Genomic DNA, 20,297 nt, shown 5'->3' with positions numbered 1-20,297 from the left:
CATTGCCTTTGACAAGGAAATATAAGTATAAAGAAGATGATAGAATAATTGAAGCATTACTTTCTGGGGAATACAATGGTGGTGTTTCAGATTTTGCAAGTATGAAATCAGTTCAATGGAGACTGATTGATCCAGATAGTTCATAGATCAATAACTCGGAGCCAGAATGAAAGATACAAGGTAATGGCCAGAAATCTCTTTATGTAAGGATTGAGAGATTGGATCATTGATTTTGGTAACTTGTAAAAACGTCCATGCATGACCGTCTGCAGGTACTTTTGAGCTCTAGCGTAAACATGTCAAGATATGGGTTGGAGCCCTTCATTGACGAAGTGATATTTTTATGTGCTGCTGTTTTCCACTGAGGATTTTAATGTCCTCTGACCCCATTGTAATTCAGACAGAAGGATGAGTTTGTTACAGCCTTTCACTGCTCTGCAATCTATTTGGGAGCAGTTTCTTTTACAAATCTTTTCTTTCCACTCCCTAGATTACTGACTCATACTCTGGCCTGGTTCCATGGATACCAGTTTGCCAGAGCATATCCCTTGTACAAATTGTTTGACTTTGTGTGCAAGCTGAGGCAATAAGAGTAAAAGTGTAATCATGCAGCATTATAACCCGAATTGACTTCTGTCCTAGCCCAGCATCAATGCACGCACTTTCCGGTGAAGTTTGCTGATGAGAAGTGAGAATCCTGATGCTTTTCAAACCTGCTCCTTGAGCACAGGATCCTTAAATCTGACTGCAAGGCCTATGCTCTAGGTGTGCCTGAGATCAGATAAGTGAACTAAATGGATTGAATGACGGATAAAAGCAAAAGGCTATTGATGCTGGAATCAGAAATACAGCCTGAACACTGGAAACTCTCAGCAGGTCAGCCAGCATCAATGGCCAGCCAGTCCCCTGGAATGGAAACAAAACTGTCAAAGATGCATTCAGTGTTCCAGACCTCCTCCAGCCACCATCCACATCTCTTTCATTCGTACATCATCAGGTCTGCTTCACTCTCTTATCAAGAATTGGAAAATTCACATTAATTTTGCTTCCAAATTTCCACTCTGCCCTCACCTTCACCTGGTCCATCTTTGACTCCTCCCTTCCCTTCATTGACATCCCATTTCCATGGATAGGCTTAACAAACCAACCTACTCCTACAGTTACCTTGACTGTATATCCTCACATTCTGCTTCCTGTAAGGGCTCCTTCCCATTCTCCGACTTTTTCCGTCCCCATGTCATCTGTCGTGATGGTACCACCTTCAACAGCAAGGCCTCAGAAATATCCATGTTTTCCCTCAATCGCCATGTTTTACAGGGCCCTCAGTCATGTCCGACTGATTTCCTACACTGCTGACCTTACCCCTTTTCCACAGCACCGATAAAGTCCCTGGTTCTCACCTACCACCCCGACAGCATCCACATCCAAGTGTTCATAAGCTGCCATTTCCACTCCTTCCAAATGCATCCCCTTCCAGCGGAATGCCACCATCAGACACACATTCTCCTCCGCTCTCTTGTCTGCCTTTCACAAAAACTGTTTCGTCTGGGAAACCTAGCTAGCTTCACTCCACCTCCACTCCCAACATTTCCCCATACCCTCCTGCATCTTCCCATGCAATCATTACTTCCTTCATCCTCACTATCCAAGGCTCCAGGCTTACTGTCTACTGTATTCACTGCTGAAAATGTAGACGAAATGCAGTCTGGGCGACCAATTTGTGGAACACCTATTCTGTCCGTAAAAATGATCCTGAGCCTCTGGTTGCCTGCCACTTCAACGCACCTGCCATGTTCCCTGGCCAACATCTCTGACTCTTGCTTCCTGCAGTGCAATTCACACCTAGGCACCCTGCACCCTTCAGTTAAATAATTTTAGGGCCTGGGCACCTTCTCCCACCTTCCTTCTACCCTCCCCACCCCCACACAAACCAGGCTATGACATCACATGGGCTGCTACCACAGCCAATCCAGCCTCACTGCTCATCGTCCCCATTAGCAGCTTTTCCTTCTCCCAGATTCAGCAGCATCTTTTCCTTTGTCTGCCCAGTTGTTTTTCTCTCTCTATCTGGGCTCCATCTCCACCTATCATTAATTCCTTCTCCCCCGCCATCCCATCTTCAGCATATATACCAATCTTTTCCCAGCTAGTCAGTTCTGAAGAAGGGTCACTGGACTCAAAACATTATGTCTGCTTTCTGCCTACATGCGCCACCAGACCTGATGAGTTTCTCCAGCTAGTTTAGTTTTGAAACACATTCCAATATACTGAAAAGATGGGGTCACTCTAGGATAATGGGTAAGTTTCATTCTGCCAATAAAAAGCACATATCATTGATGATACCTACTAAGACACACTAGGAAGTAGGACTGAAGCTGCAGGCTTCGAAGAATGGTCACTCCTACTCACTTATTGAGTGTAAATAGTTAATAAGGGTGGTGTTCACCAGTATGATGAGAGACTGACCTCTCTCCGTAACCTCGGGATGACTTCACAATTTGGTGACAACGGCAGTGGAATCCTCACTCGGTTAAACATCTGGGTCATCTGATTGATGGCAGGAACATTCAAAGTCATCAGCAGAACAGCCCAAAATCCCTGGGAATACCCAACACAAAGCAGTAATATACTCTCATTGATGCCACAGACTGAAATGAGCTCCAGACTCGATCAACGAAACATCAGTAACTGAGTAAACGCCTAGAAACCTCCTAGGTCAGGCCACAGGAGACAGAAAGTTAATAGACAGTTGAAATGATATGATTGGACAGTGGATCACAAATGGAGTAACTCAAATGTTTGCTTGATTGTAGAACATAGAGATGCTTTGATCACAAATATAAATTACAGTGCTGAATTCTGTTAAATTTGTATAACAATTTTGGATCAAAACCTTTCAGTTGCTCCTCATTAGTTGAATTTAAGCCACTCATCTCACCTTAAGTTCACCTTATTTCTCTGTGAGAACAAACCATCATCTGTTCCCAAATCCCGTTAATGTTTATTTTGTCCATGATTATTTTATTAAAGCTTTCATCTATGACATGCCCAATGGTGGTGGGAGGCGACTATTCATTCACAGCTGTAAGTTTAAGATGTCTTACAACTGGAAACATGGTTTGTGATGCCTGTAACTTTAAGTTCTGTGCTCTTGGGAAATCTCATTGGTTCAAGAATACGCATTTTGGAATTCTTCAGCAATCTGAAATGTCAACATCAAAAAGATGTTCACACCTGGGCAATGTGGGTGGGTGGGGGGAATGGGGTCAATGATGTGAAAGATTTGTTCCTTTTTGGTTACAGTTTGTTGAATGTCACCTCTTCCTGAAGTCAACGACAAACTGGAAATCACCTTCAATCAACTTATCAAATCTTGAAAGGAATCTTTACCATAAATATAATTGTAAAACTGCTGGAAGACCGTAAGACATAGAAACAGGATTAGGCTATTCAGTCCCTCAATCTGGCTCCACCATTCAATCGGATCCATAGCTTCTCAGTATTTCTCTGAAGCACCATTGAGCCATTTGGCAACTGCCATATCATTTTTAAGAGAATCATGATGCTATTGATGCTTTCATAATTCAACCATGTAACTTAGGGTTTGCTTGCTAGTCACCCACTCCCTAGATATGGTTTTTGATGTCGTTCTCTGTTTGACTTACCTCACAGGCAAAAAAATGGGTCCCCCAGGTCCGCAAGGTCCCCAGGGCCCTCCAGGTCCACCAGGACCCCAAGGCCCTCCAGGAATCCCAGGTATCCCTGGCATACCGGGAACAGCAGTGTTGGCGGCACCTGGGCCACCTGGTCCACCTGGCCAGCCAGGACCTCCAGGGCCCCCAGGACCACCAGGTAAGTGAACATTAGTTAGATCTGAGCAATCATTTATGTTCAGCATTGTGTCAGATGACATATAACCTGCTGAGCAGTTCAGTACTTTGTATGTTTCTCTTTGCCTCCATTGAATTTGCAAACTCGGTAGGGGAACCAAAGTAGCACTTCAGTAGACTCTGAATGCATTAATTACTGTGTGTTGATCAGTATCCTTTTTAAGCACAATTTGCCCCAAAGATGGAATAATCTTAGAGCTTGTTCAATCCCACCCCATTTCACTTCCACCTCCTTAATTATATCTGGGGAGAAAAATGTTATATGATCAATTGTGCACATTGAATAATAGCACCGACAAAGTTGAAACATGAATTTTCTTCCCAGTTGCAACTTGACGTAAGGTACATGTATGCATCAAATTATCTGATAAAGCGTACATCTCTCCAAAAAGAGCTGTGGAAGATAATAATTGGACATGCGATCATATTACTTAATAGGACACAGAGTGCATTAAATGTTTCTCCTCAACATTGCTTCCTTTCCATTTCTTAGCTACGTTCAATTGTGATTAGCCAGTTGTCCAGAGAACTTTGAAAAAAAAAGTATTACAACTTCTTAAATAATTGATGTGAGGGCCTATAACCTTTCAATTCCCTGACTCAATCTGAACTCTTTCCTGGCAGACTTTGACCAATGACATTTTGTCTCAGGTGCAAAGGTAATAATCAAATCAAGTCTCATTTGACTGTCACTTACATCTATGGAGAAGCTATTGTTTCCTGCTGTTGCAGCACCATCAATAGCCTGGCTGTAATAAAGGACCCGTTAAACTGTTTAAATTTATGAGTGAAACAAAGCTTTACCAACAATTCCCATATAATGCATTGTCATGCTACTTTGACATGGCAATCTGCTCCTTCAACGTGGGATTGATTTGATTCCATACGCTCTTGGAGGCATGAAGTGTAAACCAAAGATATATATAGGGAAGGTGGATAAAGGAGCCACTCTGGACTGAATTTATAATGTTTCTTAAAGCAGCCTTGTTGCTTGAACAGGTACAGTGTAGGCAAACTCTTTGATAATGGGGCCTATCATAGTTGTGCATTGTCCTCTCCTGACATCTAAGCTCTTGCGCGATTGATCATTGCTGTTTATTTATTTTCTTCATCCTAACACATTTACAATGTATTAACCATCTTCAACTGTTTCATCAATTACTCTTGTCCATCATATTATCAGAAGTGGAGGCATCCACTAATAATTGCACAGTGTGCAGTGTCATTCATGGCTCCTCAGATACTGAGGCAATCCATGTCCAAATGCAGCAAGACCTGGACAATATTCAGGCTTGGGCTGACAAGTGCAAATAGCTTTTGCACCACTCAAGTGCAATCTCCAATAAAAGATAATCTAACCATCACCCATTGACAGTCAATGACATCACTATCACTTAATCTCCCCATATCCTAGGAGTACTACTGACCAGCAGCTGAACTAGACTAGTTATATAAATACAATGGTGACATGAACAGGCCAGAGGCTAGCAATTCTATAACAAGTGACTCACCTCCTGAATCTCCAAATCCTGTAGACCATGTACAACAGAATATAGAATACTCCCCACTTGCCTGAATTAGTGATGCTCCTTTGATGTTATCCAGGACAAAGTACCTGCCTGATTTGCACCACATCCATAAATATTCTGTCATTTCACCACCAAAGTTCAATACCAGCAACGTGTGTTATCTACAAGAAGATACACTGCAGGAATTCACTATGGTTTTTCAGACAGCACCTTCTAAACCCACGACCACTAGCAGCTGGAAGGACTAAGACAGAAGATACATGGGAACACCACCATTTGCAAGGTCCACTCCAAGTCACTCACCATCCTGACTTAGAAACTCAGCACCAGTCCTTCACTGTCGCTGGGTCAAAATCCTGGATGCCCTCCTTCATGCCTTTGCAGGCAATCCATGGTAGATTTTTTTATCAGTGTGTAGACTTCCAAGATTCATAAGTGGCTTCAGCTTCCAAAACCAGAAACCCAATACGTCAGCACATCAATTGGCTTGCACTAAAGGAGGAACTTGAGAGTGTCTGTGTCTTGGGCAAAAAATGCTGGTCTGCCGCTGGCACCCACAACCTGTGAATGAATATATTAAAAAAGTATTTCCCAGCCTGATGTTAGTTATTGCAACAAAGTCCTTGAAACCTTGCTGTTTTTTTTCATGGCAAGGTATGAGGCAATATCCTCACTTACACAAAATAGAAGCTTGTGGTGTACGGCAAACATCTTGTGGGTAGAGCATTGGTTAGCAAGCAGGAAACAGAGTAAAGGTTTTAGGTTAACCAGGGGAATGCCGCAGTGATCTGTTCAAGGGCATCAATGATTCTCAATCTACATAATGACTTAATGAATGGACCAAGTGTATTGTTGCTAAATTTACTGATGGCAAAAAGCAAGTTGGGAAGTAAATTTCGAGAAAGACATCATGAGCCAAATCTTTTCTTCCTTTTATGTAAATTTAAGTTCCGGTCAGTTTTTTTTGTTGGAGTTATCGATATGGGGCCAACAATTTCTCTCACAGTATCTTAACAAACTTGTTTCATTAATCACCTATCGTTTCCTAGGATACTTCTCATATCTGATTCCGACTCCACGTTAACAAGCGCTCATCCCACAGCAACTCACTACTCAGTGGACACCTGGAATTCCCTAATATCCCTTGTGGCTGCACATCATTAAAAGCCTGTCATGACCTGAACAAGGACTATCAGTCCAGAGCTGCTCTGTACGGTTCGTGATATTGCCCCAAGAAATGGCAGGCTAGGGGAAATCAGCCTGTGCAGGCATGTGCCTGCTGGATGATTGGTGCAGAGGCCTGAACATGCTCTTTCCCCAGGACCAGGAGCTTCCAGACCATGCCAGCATGGTTCAGGGTTGTGACACAGATTAAAACAGTCTCCATCTCAGCCATCCATAACGAATGCCTAGTGCTGTAGGAAGACCTTCTCCACTACATCAAGCAAGTGCCACCATCTCCTCTCCATATCTTTCACTGTTTGTGGGTCAAAATCCTGGAATTCCCTCCCTGGGGGCATTGTCAGTCAACCCACACTAAATGGACTGCAGTGGTTCAAGAAGGCAGCTCACCACCACCTTCTCCAGGACAGCTAAGAACAGGCATTAATTGTTGGCCAGCTAATGCCTCTCACATCCCACAAAGAATAAAATAAACTCACTCTCAATCTATTTCTACTCCTTGATCTAGGTGCATGTCCTGCCTGAGTGGACAGTCTCCTTGTTGCCACATTACAATGAGAGCTACAGCCTGTTCTGATATTACGCGATAGTTCCGTTCCCGCATTATAAGTTAATCATGTAATACAGCACAATTTTAAACCAATGGGACCAGATTGTATTCCAGCTAATACAGGTAAGGAAAGTTAGCCATCTAAATTCTTCAATCGCATTATAGCCAATCCATGTTGTAAAAACACATGTTTTGGCAGAACCGACTATACTAGGTACAGGTCACAATATTGCAGCGAAGTCCAGAAGTAATTTGCAAATGATTCAGAGACGTGCTGTGAGGAATCTTAAGGGCTGCACATGGCGAGTATGTGTGGAGCTCATGCCCATGGAGTGTGCCTTGAGGTATCGGGACCCGGTTTCCAACACTGAGATTGTTCGGAGTAAATGGTGACTTGAACCAGATAGGTGCTTCCTGTGGTTTCTTTGCCGTGTTTCCTGATGTCTAGTTTTTCTGGCAAGGTAGCTGTATGCATAAGATGAGATGGGCTGTTAACAAGGTATTTAACAAAGATGGACCTCAATGTCACCGGATTCCTCCATGCATTTCACCACAGCCCATTCAACTCACACCCCTCTGAGATTTTGCCCAGAGACTCAACAAAGGGATTTAGGTAGGCTGAGTGAAAGGGAAAAAATTGTAAGATGAAGTATAATGTGAGAAAATTGAAATCATTCGTTTTGGCAGGAGAAATAGAAAAACAGAATATGATTTAGATTGACAAAGATTAAATATGGTATAGAGGGATCTGGATGTTTTCCAGCATGAATCTCATAAATTTAATAAAGCGTGCAGGTTGTAACAAGTGATTAGGAAAACAAATGTAACATTTCTGTTTATTGCCAGGGAAATGAATTGTAAAAGTAGAAAAATTTTACAACAATTACATAATGCATCAATGAGACTATATCTGAAGTACTATGAACAGTTTTGGTCTCTTTACTTGAGGAAGGATATAGTAACATGAGAAAAGGTTCACTCAACTGATTTGTTTGGATGAAGGAGTTCCCTTACGATAGTAGATTTAATAGTTAGGGCTCCATGAGAGATTAGAAGAATGAGAGATTAATTTATTGAAACACCTGATCCTGAGGAGACTGGACATGTTGGTTGCTGAAAAGATGTCTCTTGTGGGAAAGAACTGTTAGACTGGCTAGACTGTTCAGCAGAACTGGTCAGAAGCACTTCTGCACACAAAGGGTGCTAAATGTTTAGAATTCGCTTCCACAAATGGAATGGATCCTGGATCAGTTGTAATTTTAAATCTGAGATAGATAAACTTTTGAGATTAAGGGATATGGGCCAAAGACAGTAATATGGAGTGAGGCCAGAGATCTGCCATGATCCCCTTGAGTCGCTTAACAGGCTCGAGGGGTTGAATGGGCTACCCCTGTCCCTATGTTTCTATGTTAAGGATTAGATTTCAGAATACAGGAGCATATATCTATGAATTTGAGAAACTTCTTTGCATTCTTTTCAAATCATTTTAAAGATTACTGATGAATTTACTTCCATCGCACTTTCCACCAATTTCTTTCAGATAATAACAACCCTCTGACTATATAAAACAAAACTCTTGATATAGTCTGTGATTTATTTGCCAATAATTATAATTCTATGACTTCTGGTTTGTGACCCTGTATCACAAGAAACAGTGCTCTTTGTTTGTTATATAATTTCAGAATTTTGCACACCTCTTACTTTCTGCTTAATTTGCTGTGCTCTAAGGAAAACAGCCCAGCTTTCTCCAGTCTCTCCACTTAACTGATGAATCTCACTAATGGAAACAATCTTCTCCATTCGTTCTAGTGCTTTCACATATTTGCTAAAGTTTCCAGAATTATAAAGATTACTCTTATTGAGAGCTAATTGTATACATATTGTCACATATTGGTGCCCAAGAAGTTAAACTTGGCTTATTTTCTATTGGATTCGGTTGTCGAATTAAGAGACATATTGCATGCTTTGCAATGTCTGATAAAATAACTTCTGTGAGTTGATTAGTGACATGCTGTGAAGATAAGATTTGGCATTCAAAGTATGTCAAGCTAAAACCAGACATAACACTTCTTGAAATAAAAGGCAGCAATCATAGTTGTTTAATCAGTATCTTTGTCATTTAAAGTTGGCAAGATGATTTCAATTTTGAATTTGCAACATTTTCATTCATGCCTGTTAATTCATTATCAAATTGCCATCTAACCACAAAGAAAACTTCCAAAGCTGTGCGACAACGAGTTAAGATTGATTCCCCCAGACAAGAACTGAAGACCTAGAGGCAGGAGTAGATCTTGAGACTACATAACCATTCATTAAGATCATGACTAATCTGATGGCAACCACAATTTCACTCTCCTGACTATCCACATACCCTTTGATTCCCTTGTCAAACAAAAAGAGATCTAAGTGAGCCATGATCTTCCGAACTAAGGTAATGTCTTTCTACTGTGCTAATGTTAACTAATCCCTAATTAACAGAGTTACGCTATCACAGTTTCCTTACTTCCCTTCTTATCGAAATGTCAATTACCCTGAAATATCTAAGTCCCAGGGTTTGAAGTCACATCCCTGAAATAGCTGTCAGGGAATACATATTTATTTTGATGTGTGCTAACAATTCATCAGTCAAGCTGCAAACATTCAGATATTGAACCTAATGTTTATGAGTTTGGAGAAAACTTGGATTGTTCAGCTTTGCAACAAAACAATGAAAAAGATTATTCTGGACTAATGTATCAGAATACATATTATCGAAACGATGAATCCAAAACATTATTTAAAATAAAATGCTCATTCGTCTTGGCATTTAGTTATTGTCTAAAGTGGTGAAAAATTAACTTTGGGTAAGTATCATCCTTCAAAGTGATCGTACATAACATTAGCTACGGTGTAGGGTCGTGGAGACAATAATATTAACTAATTATGGATCAAATGGATACTGTGAGGGTATTTGAGGTTCATGCAAATGGATAAATTAATTTGATTCCGTCATTGATACTTAATTTCTGAAATGGCTTTTTAAAATTGAGAGAACAAAGAATTATACAGCATAGGAACAAGCCCTTCGGCCCTGCAAGCCAGCACATTTTGCCCTTCCATACTAAAGCTGTCTTCACTTACAGAAATTTGTGCCCCTCTATTCACTTCTTATTCATGTATTCACCCAGATGTTTCTTGAATACTACTCCTGTGTCTGCTTCCACCACCTCCTCTGGCAATGCATTCCAGACACTCACCATCTTTTGTGTAAAAAACCTGCCTCGTACATCTCTTTCAAAACATCCCCCCTCACGCTCTGAACCTGTGTCCCCTAGTAATTGACCCCTCGGAAAAAGCCTCTTATTTTCCACTCTATCCATGCCATTCACAATCTAATAAACTTCTATCAGGTCACCCCTCAACCTTCCGCATTCCAGTGAAAACAAAGGTCTATCCAACCTTTCTTCATAGCTAAAATCATCCATGCCAAGCAACATCCTGGCAAATCTTTTCTGTACCCTCTCCAAAACTTCCACATTCTTCTGGTAGTGTTGTGACCAGGACTGTATGCAATATTCCAATTGTGACCTAACTAAAGTTCTATAAAGCTGCAGCATAACTTGTCTATCTATCATAATACTCAGTGTCCCTTCCAATGAAGGCAAGCATGCCATAAATCTTTTTTACAACCTTATCTACCTGCACTGCTGCCTTCAGTGATCTGTGGACCTGCATACCCAGATCCCTCTACATATCAATACTCAGAAGAGTTCTGCCATTCACTGTATAATTTCCGCCTGTACTTGACCTTGTAAAATGTATCACCTCATACTTATCTGGATTAAACACCATTTGCCATTTTTCTGCCCATAATTCCAACTGATCAATATCCTGCTGTATCCTCTGGCAATTCTCCTCACTATCTGCAACTCCACCCATCTTCATATCGTCAGCAAACTTACTTATTAGGCTTGGTACATTTTCCTCCAAATCATCCTCTCAAATCACAAACCATAGAGGTCCCAACACTGATCCCTGTGCATCACTACTAGTCACAACCTTCATTCCAAAAAGCATCCTTTCACCGCTACCTTCTGTCTCCCATGACTAAGCCAATTTTGTATCCATCTTGCCAGCCCACTCCAATACTATATGACTTCACCTTTTGTACCAGTCTACCATGAAGGACCTTTTCAGAAGCTTTACTGAATTCCATGTGGACAGCATCAACCATTTTCCCCTCATCAATCATCTTCGTCACCTCCTCAAAAAACTTGATCAAATTAGTGAGGCACGACTTCCTCTGCACAAAACCAGAGGAATTAATAAGTCCATTCCTTCTGCATGCATATAGATCTTGTCCCTGAGAATCTTTCCAATAAATTCCCTACAATCAATGCGACACTCCCAGGTCTGTAGTTTCCAAGATTATCTCTGCTACCTTTCTTAAACAATGGGACAACATTGACTATTCCCTAGTCCTTTGCGACTTCCCCTATGGTCAAAGAGGATACAAAGGTGACTGTCAGTGCTTCACCAATTTGGTTTTCTTGCTTCCTTCAATATGCTGGGATAGATCCCATAAGGACCTGGGGAATTATCTACCTTATTACTTGTTAAGATGCACAACACCTTTTGCTTTTTAAAAGCAAACTTTGCTTAGAAATTCAACACTGCTTTCCCTGAGATCATCCTCCACCAATTCCTTCTTTTTGGTGTATACTGACACAAAGTATTCCTTAAGAACCTCACCAACCTCTTCTGGTTCCACGCATAGATTCCCTTCTCTGTCCCAAGGGCTTTTGCCCGAAACGTCGATTTCGAAGCTCCTTGGATGCTGCCTGAACTGTGTGCTCTTCCAGCACCACTAATTCAGAACTTTTTCCCTGGCTACTCTCTTGTTTTTTATACATACATAGATAACCTTGAATAACTGAATGTGTTGGTTTTTTGCAATGTAATGGGAGATGATATTCTTTACCTCCAGGAGAAATTTTCAGCTGAATAAACTAGCAATTATGTTAATTATGTGGCTTTGTTAATTTGCCACTGGTGAACAGGATTTGGGTAGAGGGTTTTGGTAGGAAGTGAAGTCACAGACCTGCAGAAATTTGAGTAACCCCTGATCATCCACTGACGTGTTGGTACATGTTGGAAGAGGGATTTTGAAGGTGTCTCTCATTAGAACAGGTTGTAGGATGGAGAGTTTGAATCTTGAAGGGCCTGGATTATCAAAATCCACGCCAGGGGAGTGCTTCAGTTCCTCTTGGCCTCTCAAAGGTAAGTTTAGAGAGGAGAAAGGAAAGATCCTCTCTTTGAATAGCTTTTTCTATTTCTGGTCCTTCCTCTACGTACAAACATCTCAGGCTGGGCTAAGGACTGCATTCAATCCCCAGTAGGATCCTCTATCATACTTGCATATTTCACGAAAGCAGCCGCAAAACTTGGGAAAGGCTGATCATCAATAATAAATCCCGTAAGGAATGTGAATGGCTTCAGTGTTCCATTTCCACCGGCAGGAAAGTCAACCTCGGTAACAACATGAATACCTTAATAATTTCAAGCACAAGCAGACTAAATCTACAGATAACCAGTCACAGATGCATTGTCATTTCCAAGTTTTTTTCTTCTCATCGCTGATTAACCTTTATTTTCCAGGCACTTCAGACAAAGCTGCAGAGAGTCGGCCACCAGTAAGTATATAATGTTCACGTGTAATTGTCATGCATATTTAGCTTTTATTTTAAAAGGATATCATTGAGAAATTCAACAATTTTTAAAGGCTTTTGACTTTAATCTCCTTTTGATTTTGGCGACAGACAAGTTAGAGGAATAAGACTTTTCAGGATTTTGTAGTTTTTGGCAATGACCACGTTTGGGCTGTCTCAAACTGAGCTCCAGACTTTTCACTGGGAAAGCTTTCATTCAAATACATTTAAGGTACTTCAACCTGCAATCGCAACTCCCTTTTAGTTAGCAGGGCTGCATCTCTTTGGCATTTTGAAAATGCACGTCAGATTGTATGAAATGATTGAGCCCTGCCATAAGTTGTGTCAAAGGCCAATCAAAATCAGGCAGAACTCCATGCTTATTATTAGGACAATACAAATTGAGATTCCAGATGCTGTGAGGAAATACAAGTTTAAAGCAGAATGATTCATATGGGCTCAGTGGTTAGCACTGCTGCCTCACAGTGCCAGGGACCCAGGTTCAATCCCACCCTCAGGTGGCTATCTGTATGGAGTTTGCATGGTCTCACTATGTCTGTGTGGGTTCCCTCTGGTTACCTCCCACAGTCCAAAGATGTGCAGATTAGGTGGATTGGCTGTGCTAAATTGCCCATAGTGTCCAGGGATCTGCAGGTTAGGTGGGTTGGCCATGATAATTATAGGAACAGGGCAGGGGTCTGGGTCTGGATGGGATGCTCTTTGTGGGTCATTGGGCTGAATGGCCTTTTTCCACACTTTGGGATTCTATGATAAGATGGGAAAGAAATGAGTCTCTCTTTGTAATGATGATCAGATAGATTATAAAATGATAGAACAGGATAAGAACACGGCAGAAGGATTAGGCCATTTAGCCCAATGAGCCTGCTCCATCATTAAAAGGGACCATGGCTCATCAACTGCCCCTCTGCCATTAGCTTCCCCCACTATCCATATATCCCTTGATGTCATTAGCAGCCAGAAGGTTTCTGGCTTGACCACGATCAATATTTGAGCTTCCAAAACCCACCAAAGATTGACATTTCAAATTCCAATAAGTAAAACCAAAGTCAGTCCCAAAGGGTAGATGATTGTGGAATGTTCCTTGTTTTCCAAGGTCTAGAATGAGGAAATAGGAGTACAACGTTAAGAAGTTTCCAATCAAGACGAGGAGCGATTTCTTCTCGGAGAAATGAGGCTGTGAATGCACTTCCAGAGCTAAGTCAGCGTGAGGTTGAGTAAAGGAGTGAAGGAATTGAGAAGATTGAGACAAGACAAGTACACCTCTAAAACTCATGTAGAAGGCAAAAACTGGCATCAACTTTGAGGTGGGATGGGGGGTCAGTGTTGACTGACCTGTTTAGCTTCTATGCATTTCAGGGTAGGGTAGTTCATTCCACTTAGCTAAGCGGGGAGGAGCTTCAGGTTTTCTCTGATAGTGGCCCCCAGGCTGGGGTTTGGAGCTTGTGTGTATTTTGAGCATCAGTGGCTCCTATTTTTTTTTAAATGGGTCAGCACCTGCACAGAAGGGATGCAGCCAGGCCTAGGAGTAGATTATACTATTACAGACAACACCGTTGCTGTCAGGAGCAATGGTCATTTGGTGTCGAACTTTGGTTCCAGGACAATCCCACTTTAAGTGCTAGAATTTTGTCCCAGGGTGGAGTACTCATCGTCTGCCTTTTCTTTCTGAACATGTTGAGATCATTGTTGCACAATCCCAGCCTTGGGATTGTGCAACAATTGTGGTAATTAACACCATATGCACTGTACACTTCACTCTCCTAGGCCCTGTCTTGCACCTAGATCCAATATTGCAGCTTTAGCCAGGATAGAAGGTTAAAAAAAAATTGCTGTAATTGTCAGCAGTCACTGTCTCTCTATCTGTTTAATACTAAAAATATTGCCAAATTGTCATTTGGGAAACCATCTGAGAATTAGGTGTCATCAAATTGAGAAGGAAATCAGGAATCATGGGAGTAGCTGCAGAGATACGTTAGTAAGGCAGAATAACCATTCCTGCTCCACATGGCCGACAGGCAGAGTCAGAAAGACACATCCAACATGTATCAGGAGCTTCTCACCTACATTTCTCTACTGGGATTCCTGTGCAAACATGGACAACAGCAGTTACAAAACAAAACTGTTAAAATAGAGGCATGCAATCTCAGTAAAAAGATTTGAGGGACCAACATATTGAGAAACTCCTTTCACGCAAGTTGGTTAGGAGTTAGAATGCATGCTGGACATAGATTCAATTATAACTTTGATTGGAGAAATAGTTGAAGGTGAATCATTTGCAGAAATAGAAGGGAAGCATTGGGAGAGTGACATTAACTTGATTAGTGTCTGAAGTGCTAGTGCAGATTCAGTGGATGAACGTAAAACAGGGAAAAGATTGAGCCCAGTGGCGATGGGGCTTTCAGTTGAATAACTTGTTGACAGCCACAATCCAAACACAAGTTCAGTGAGGAAATAGAAGCCAACTGTTGTTCATGGAATTGAACATTAGTGTTTCTGAATTGTACTTTCCAGACTCTGGCCATATGAACCTTAGCACTGCACAATTGAGAGCACACGGGCAGTGTGAAAAGACCCTCAGGAGCAGTGATTGGGGAGAGGATGTGGAGCTACGAGGAGCTCTTAAGTTAGAAAAATAACTCAACATGTGCATAAACATGGAGACACGTGATAGGGAAACTCAGAAGTGTGTTACAGAGTCATACAGCATGGAAAGATACCCTTCAGTCCAACCAGTCCATGCCAGCAATAATCACAAACTGAATTAGTCCCACCTGCTTCTTCTTGGCCCATATCCCTCCAAATATTTCTTATTCATGTACTTATCCAAATGTCTTTTAAATGGTGTAACTGAACCCTCATCCACCATTTCCTCTGAAAATTCATTCCACAGATAAACCATTCTCTGTAAACAAAGAAAATTGTCCCCAAATCCTTTTCAAATCTTTCCCCTCTCACCTTAAAAATATGCAAACTAGTCTTGATATTCCTCACCTTAGGGAAAAGACACCTATCATTCACCTTATTTCTCATGTTTTGAAAAACCTTTCTAAGGTCGCCCCTCAATCTGCAGTGCTATAGTGAAAACTTTCTCAGCCTATTCAGCCTCTTCCTACAACTCAACCTTCAATCCTGGCAACATCTGGTAAATCTTTTCTGAACCCTAACAGGGCAACCAGATTTGGACACAATATTCCAAAAGTTCTTAGCAACTTTTGAAGCAAGAGTCTGCCTCAGTGTGCAGTAGATTAAAGAGTTGGAGAGAGATAGTGGATCTGTAGTTCGAGGTACAGATAGTCTTATTGGTAATGTTAGGCTGAATCTTGCCAGAATAGGCAGTTGTGTTTGCCAATTTCTTGAAAGATTTCTGTCTGTGAATCTTAGTGAATTTTCTTGTGCTCTCTTTCCAAACTCACCTTATTAACTACGTACTACACCCTTATGGTGGATTACACATTATCATCCCCCATCTCACAGAATTCCGGGTGCCAGCACCATCTGTAAAGCCCAAGTGTGCAGCCAGTCAAGCATCTGCAGTCTGCAGCTGCCCTGCACAGTTCATGTTATTTGCCCCGGACATGTTAGATAGATGGTAATTGTTATCCCGTTTTTCTGATGGGGACTTGGAGGTCCTGCTAGATGGAGATGGGATGTGTGTGATCACTAGCCATGGAAAGTACCCTGAGCTGTTGATTGATGTAGGCCAGTGGCATTGATGCAGTCACCAATTAGCGTCTGGGCTTTCATGTTGGTAATTGTCACCGTCTACTTTGTGTTGGTGGGGGGTGGGAGAATGGGAAATACTTATCATTGAGGTAAGATGATATAATTATCTGATGCTAATTCTTGCTAATGCATGCAAATAGGCCTCTCGCTGCTCACTAGTGAGATCCTCATCTCACCATTTGGTTGGAAAATGGGACTTTTTACTCTCAATGGTAATCTCACTTGATTCTTTGAAATTTCTCACCAATGCCTGCATTGTTCAGAGATTGGGAAGTTTGCACATACTGTTTCTAAACAGAGAAGGTGGGGAGAATCATCCTGGGCTATCACTGATCACTCTTCTCCTATGACCTCCTTGCCAGTGGTATTATCAGATTTATCACCAGATATTAGATGTAGATAGGGTTTTGGTGAAGCCATACATCAGCAAGGGTCAGGACTATCACAAGGAAATGGGACATAAGAATCAAAGTGAACTCTATAACTGCATTGATTTTATGACCTTCACTCACTCAGATAGATGGTAGCTCAGCTTTTAAAGAATTGCTTTAGTGAACCAGAGTACATCATGAAACATACTGATGAAGTTGCATGGTCCAAAGATCCACTGGCAGGAATCTAGGAGCTGAAGCTATATGGGCCCTCAGGGCTGCGCTGTGCAGTGAGATGGCCAATGGTATTTTAACTCCATCTACTTTCCTTGATTTCCTAACCTTTAATGCACCTGCTTGTTGATTTTGAAAATATTAAAAATCTACCATGTGCTGTATGGAGCTGGACTTGGGAGAACAATCCCAGTGCAGTTAGTTTACTACAGCATTGTGTTCATTGTATGTTATCAGATGCAAGTTTCTGACAAGTGTTCTAATCAGCCATACAGAAATTATCTTTTAATTTTGAGACATGGAAAACATTGTGAAAATCTGAAATACGAGATGCAAGTACAAAGTACTGGAAATATACAGTGGTCTATTAGCACCTAAAAGGAAAGATTATCATATCATTAGTATGCTGTAGCCAGAAGATGTTGAATTAGCTGAAGATATGGTGATTCTTTGGGTTAACGCACTGGAATTGAATATAACCCAGGTTTTAGTTCTGAGAAATACAGGTGAACTTTCCTCTTTGCAGTACTAATTAGTTCACTGTGCATTTTTATTTTTATCAACTTTATCTTTAATTATTTGATGTTTGATGTGAGGCTGTCATTACAACTCTCAGTTCAAGACCTTGCACTAATGACTTGGTTCATTTCCTGGTTTGCTATTCCATGTGTAACATTTGCATTGTTGCTTGCAGATGGCAGTGGTGCACCTCCAGGGGCATGACTCAGTCATTCAAGTGAAACAAGGTAAGATTTAAATTCAAGAAATTATTAATATATTAACAGTATTATAAAAACTGCCAGTTCAATGCTAAGCAAATGAAGAAATCACTAATCATCTCTTTTTGCATTATATGACTGAAAACAATATAACCCTAGCAACTTATCATAAAATAGCTACAGCACAAGAGACCATTCCACCTGTTAATTCCCTGTTGTTTTCTGTAGGATCAATCCAGCTAATCCTGACCATCGCTCTTTCCCCCATGCATTCCAGATAACTATCCAAAGTCATAAAAACGTTTCTCCTCTATTTGAATTTGCTATACACATTAATTCTGTGTCCTCCAGTTCTCAAACCTTCTCACAATGGAAGTAGTTTGTCCCTAGGTATCCTGTCTAAACCGTTAATAATCACAGAGAGCCTCTATAAATCTCCGCTCCGCTCCTCTTTTCTATGCTTAGAAGAACAACCTCAGCTTTGTCTATCTGTCCAGACAGTGTCTCATCCCTCAACCCATTCCAGTATATATTTGAACTCTTTCTAAGGTCATCCCATTCTTCCTTCAGTGTGATATTGAAAACTCTTCCTACAGTCAAACTAGTGTTGGACAAAGGTTTACCCACGTGGGTACAATTACAACATTGAGATGACATTTGGATAAGTACATGAATAGGAAAGGTTGAGAGGGATATGAATGAGAAACAGGCCGGTGAGGCTAGTTTAGTTTGGAATTATGTTTGGCATGGACTGGTTGCTCCAAAGGGTCTGTTTCTGTGCTGTGTGACTATCTGCTCTAAATGCTGCCGTTCAGAAGAATCATTCTCCTAGCCATCTATGTAATCAGCTTCACATGTAAATCCACAACACCATGCAAGATCCTGTCCACTACCCCTGTTGATGTATTTCATTGCCTCTCTTGTCAATCTGCTCGTACGGAAGCCAGTTTGGATGGACTGCACTTTTCTCCAGTTAAACAGATTCAGATACCATTTTCAAGAACTAACGTAAACTCCATTTTCTGCCATTGGTTCCTCCCAATTCCCCAACCACTGTTTCAGACTTGAAATAGACTTTTGCAATCTCTACATCCTATTAGACACCGAGAGTGTGGCTTCAGCTCAATGAAAGCCTTGTCAAGAATGCCATGTAATTTCCTTCCCTATGGAACTATTTTTAGTTTATCCCTCATGCGTCAGCTATGTCAACACCTTTATCAGCTCATCTGCTGCTCAGACATACATCATCACAACCAGACTTGATTATTTCAAAGTTCTTCTGGTCAGTCACCTATCTTCCACCTTCCATCAACATCAGCACATCCACACTGGCACATTGTTACTTCTATTGTGTCCCATACAAGTTCTCATCAAAATTCATCCTGTTTACTAGCATAGACACTTGATTCTGTCAAAGTTTTCAATCTAACATTTATTTTCCCATATATAAATCAATACGTGACTTCAAATCTCCCTCTCTTTGGAATCTCCTCTAGCGGACAACTTTTCCTGAGATCTATTTGTTTCTGATTCTGTCCTTTTTCCCCGATATTCTTAAGATATTCTTTCAAAACCACCTTCTCAAATAAACCTTCATTCATCCCACTATATATCACCATATTTGATTTGTTGTCCATTGTCTTGATTGGGTCCTGTGAATTGCATTTGCAACATTTTCATAGAATCCCTGTACTGTGGAAACAGGGCATTTGGTCCAACAAGTCCACACTGACCCTCCGTAGAGTAATCTACCTGGACCCATTCCCCTATCCTATTACTCTACACTTATCCCTGATTTCTGCACCCAACCTATTCATCCCTAAACAATATGGGCAATTCAGATGGCCAATTCACCTAACGTGCGCATTTTTGGACTGTGGGAGGAAACCAGAGCACCTGGAAGAAACCCACACAGACACGGGGAGAATGTGCAAACTCCACACAGACAGTCGCCTGAGGCGGGAATCGAACCCAGGTCTCTGCTGCTGTGAGGCAGCAGTGGTGACCACTGAGCCACCAAGCCACCCAATGTTTGAACATTAAAAGTGCTGTATATTATGCAACTTAAGATTGACATGAATAGTTCCGGCGATGAGAGACTTCAATTATGAGGTAGTTAGAAGAAGTTGGGACTGCTCTCTCTGGAGAGATTTGATAGAGGTTTTCAAAATCATGAGCAGGCTGCACAGACTTTTTCATGCAGCGAGTGGTTGGTTATGGAATGTCCTGCCTGGGAGTGTGCTGGAGGCAGGTTCAATTGAGGCATTCATGAGGTCATTGGATGATTATTTGAATAGAAATACGCAGCTGGTGTAGGAGGGAGGGCTTCAGATATGTAGATAATTGGGATGCCTTCTGGGGAAGGTGGGACCTGTACAAGAAGGACGGGTT

The 20,297-nt window shown here is 41.3% G+C and overlaps 1 protein-coding gene across 1 annotated transcript in view; it reads left to right on the top strand.

Moving 5' to 3' along the window:
• The window catches only part of eda (ectodysplasin A), a 265,839-nt gene that overhangs the window by 224,356 nt on the left and 21,186 nt on the right, over positions 1-20,297 (top strand). The window contains exons 4-6 of the mRNA XM_043705039.1: positions 3,673-3,852; positions 12,789-12,823; positions 17,882-17,933. Coding sequence (XP_043560974.1) covers positions 3,673-3,852; positions 12,789-12,823; positions 17,882-17,933 — 267 coding nt within the window. The remainder of the gene's footprint in view (positions 1-3,672; positions 3,853-12,788; positions 12,824-17,881; positions 17,934-20,297) is intronic.

Source organism: Chiloscyllium plagiosum, chromosome 15, assembly GCF_004010195.1.
Source record: "Chiloscyllium plagiosum isolate BGI_BamShark_2017 chromosome 15, ASM401019v2, whole genome shotgun sequence".
NCBI lineage: Eukaryota > Metazoa > Chordata > Chondrichthyes > Orectolobiformes > Hemiscylliidae > Chiloscyllium > Chiloscyllium plagiosum.
Note: the sequence above shows the minus strand (reverse complement) of the source record. Positions and strands in the feature narration are given on the sequence as shown.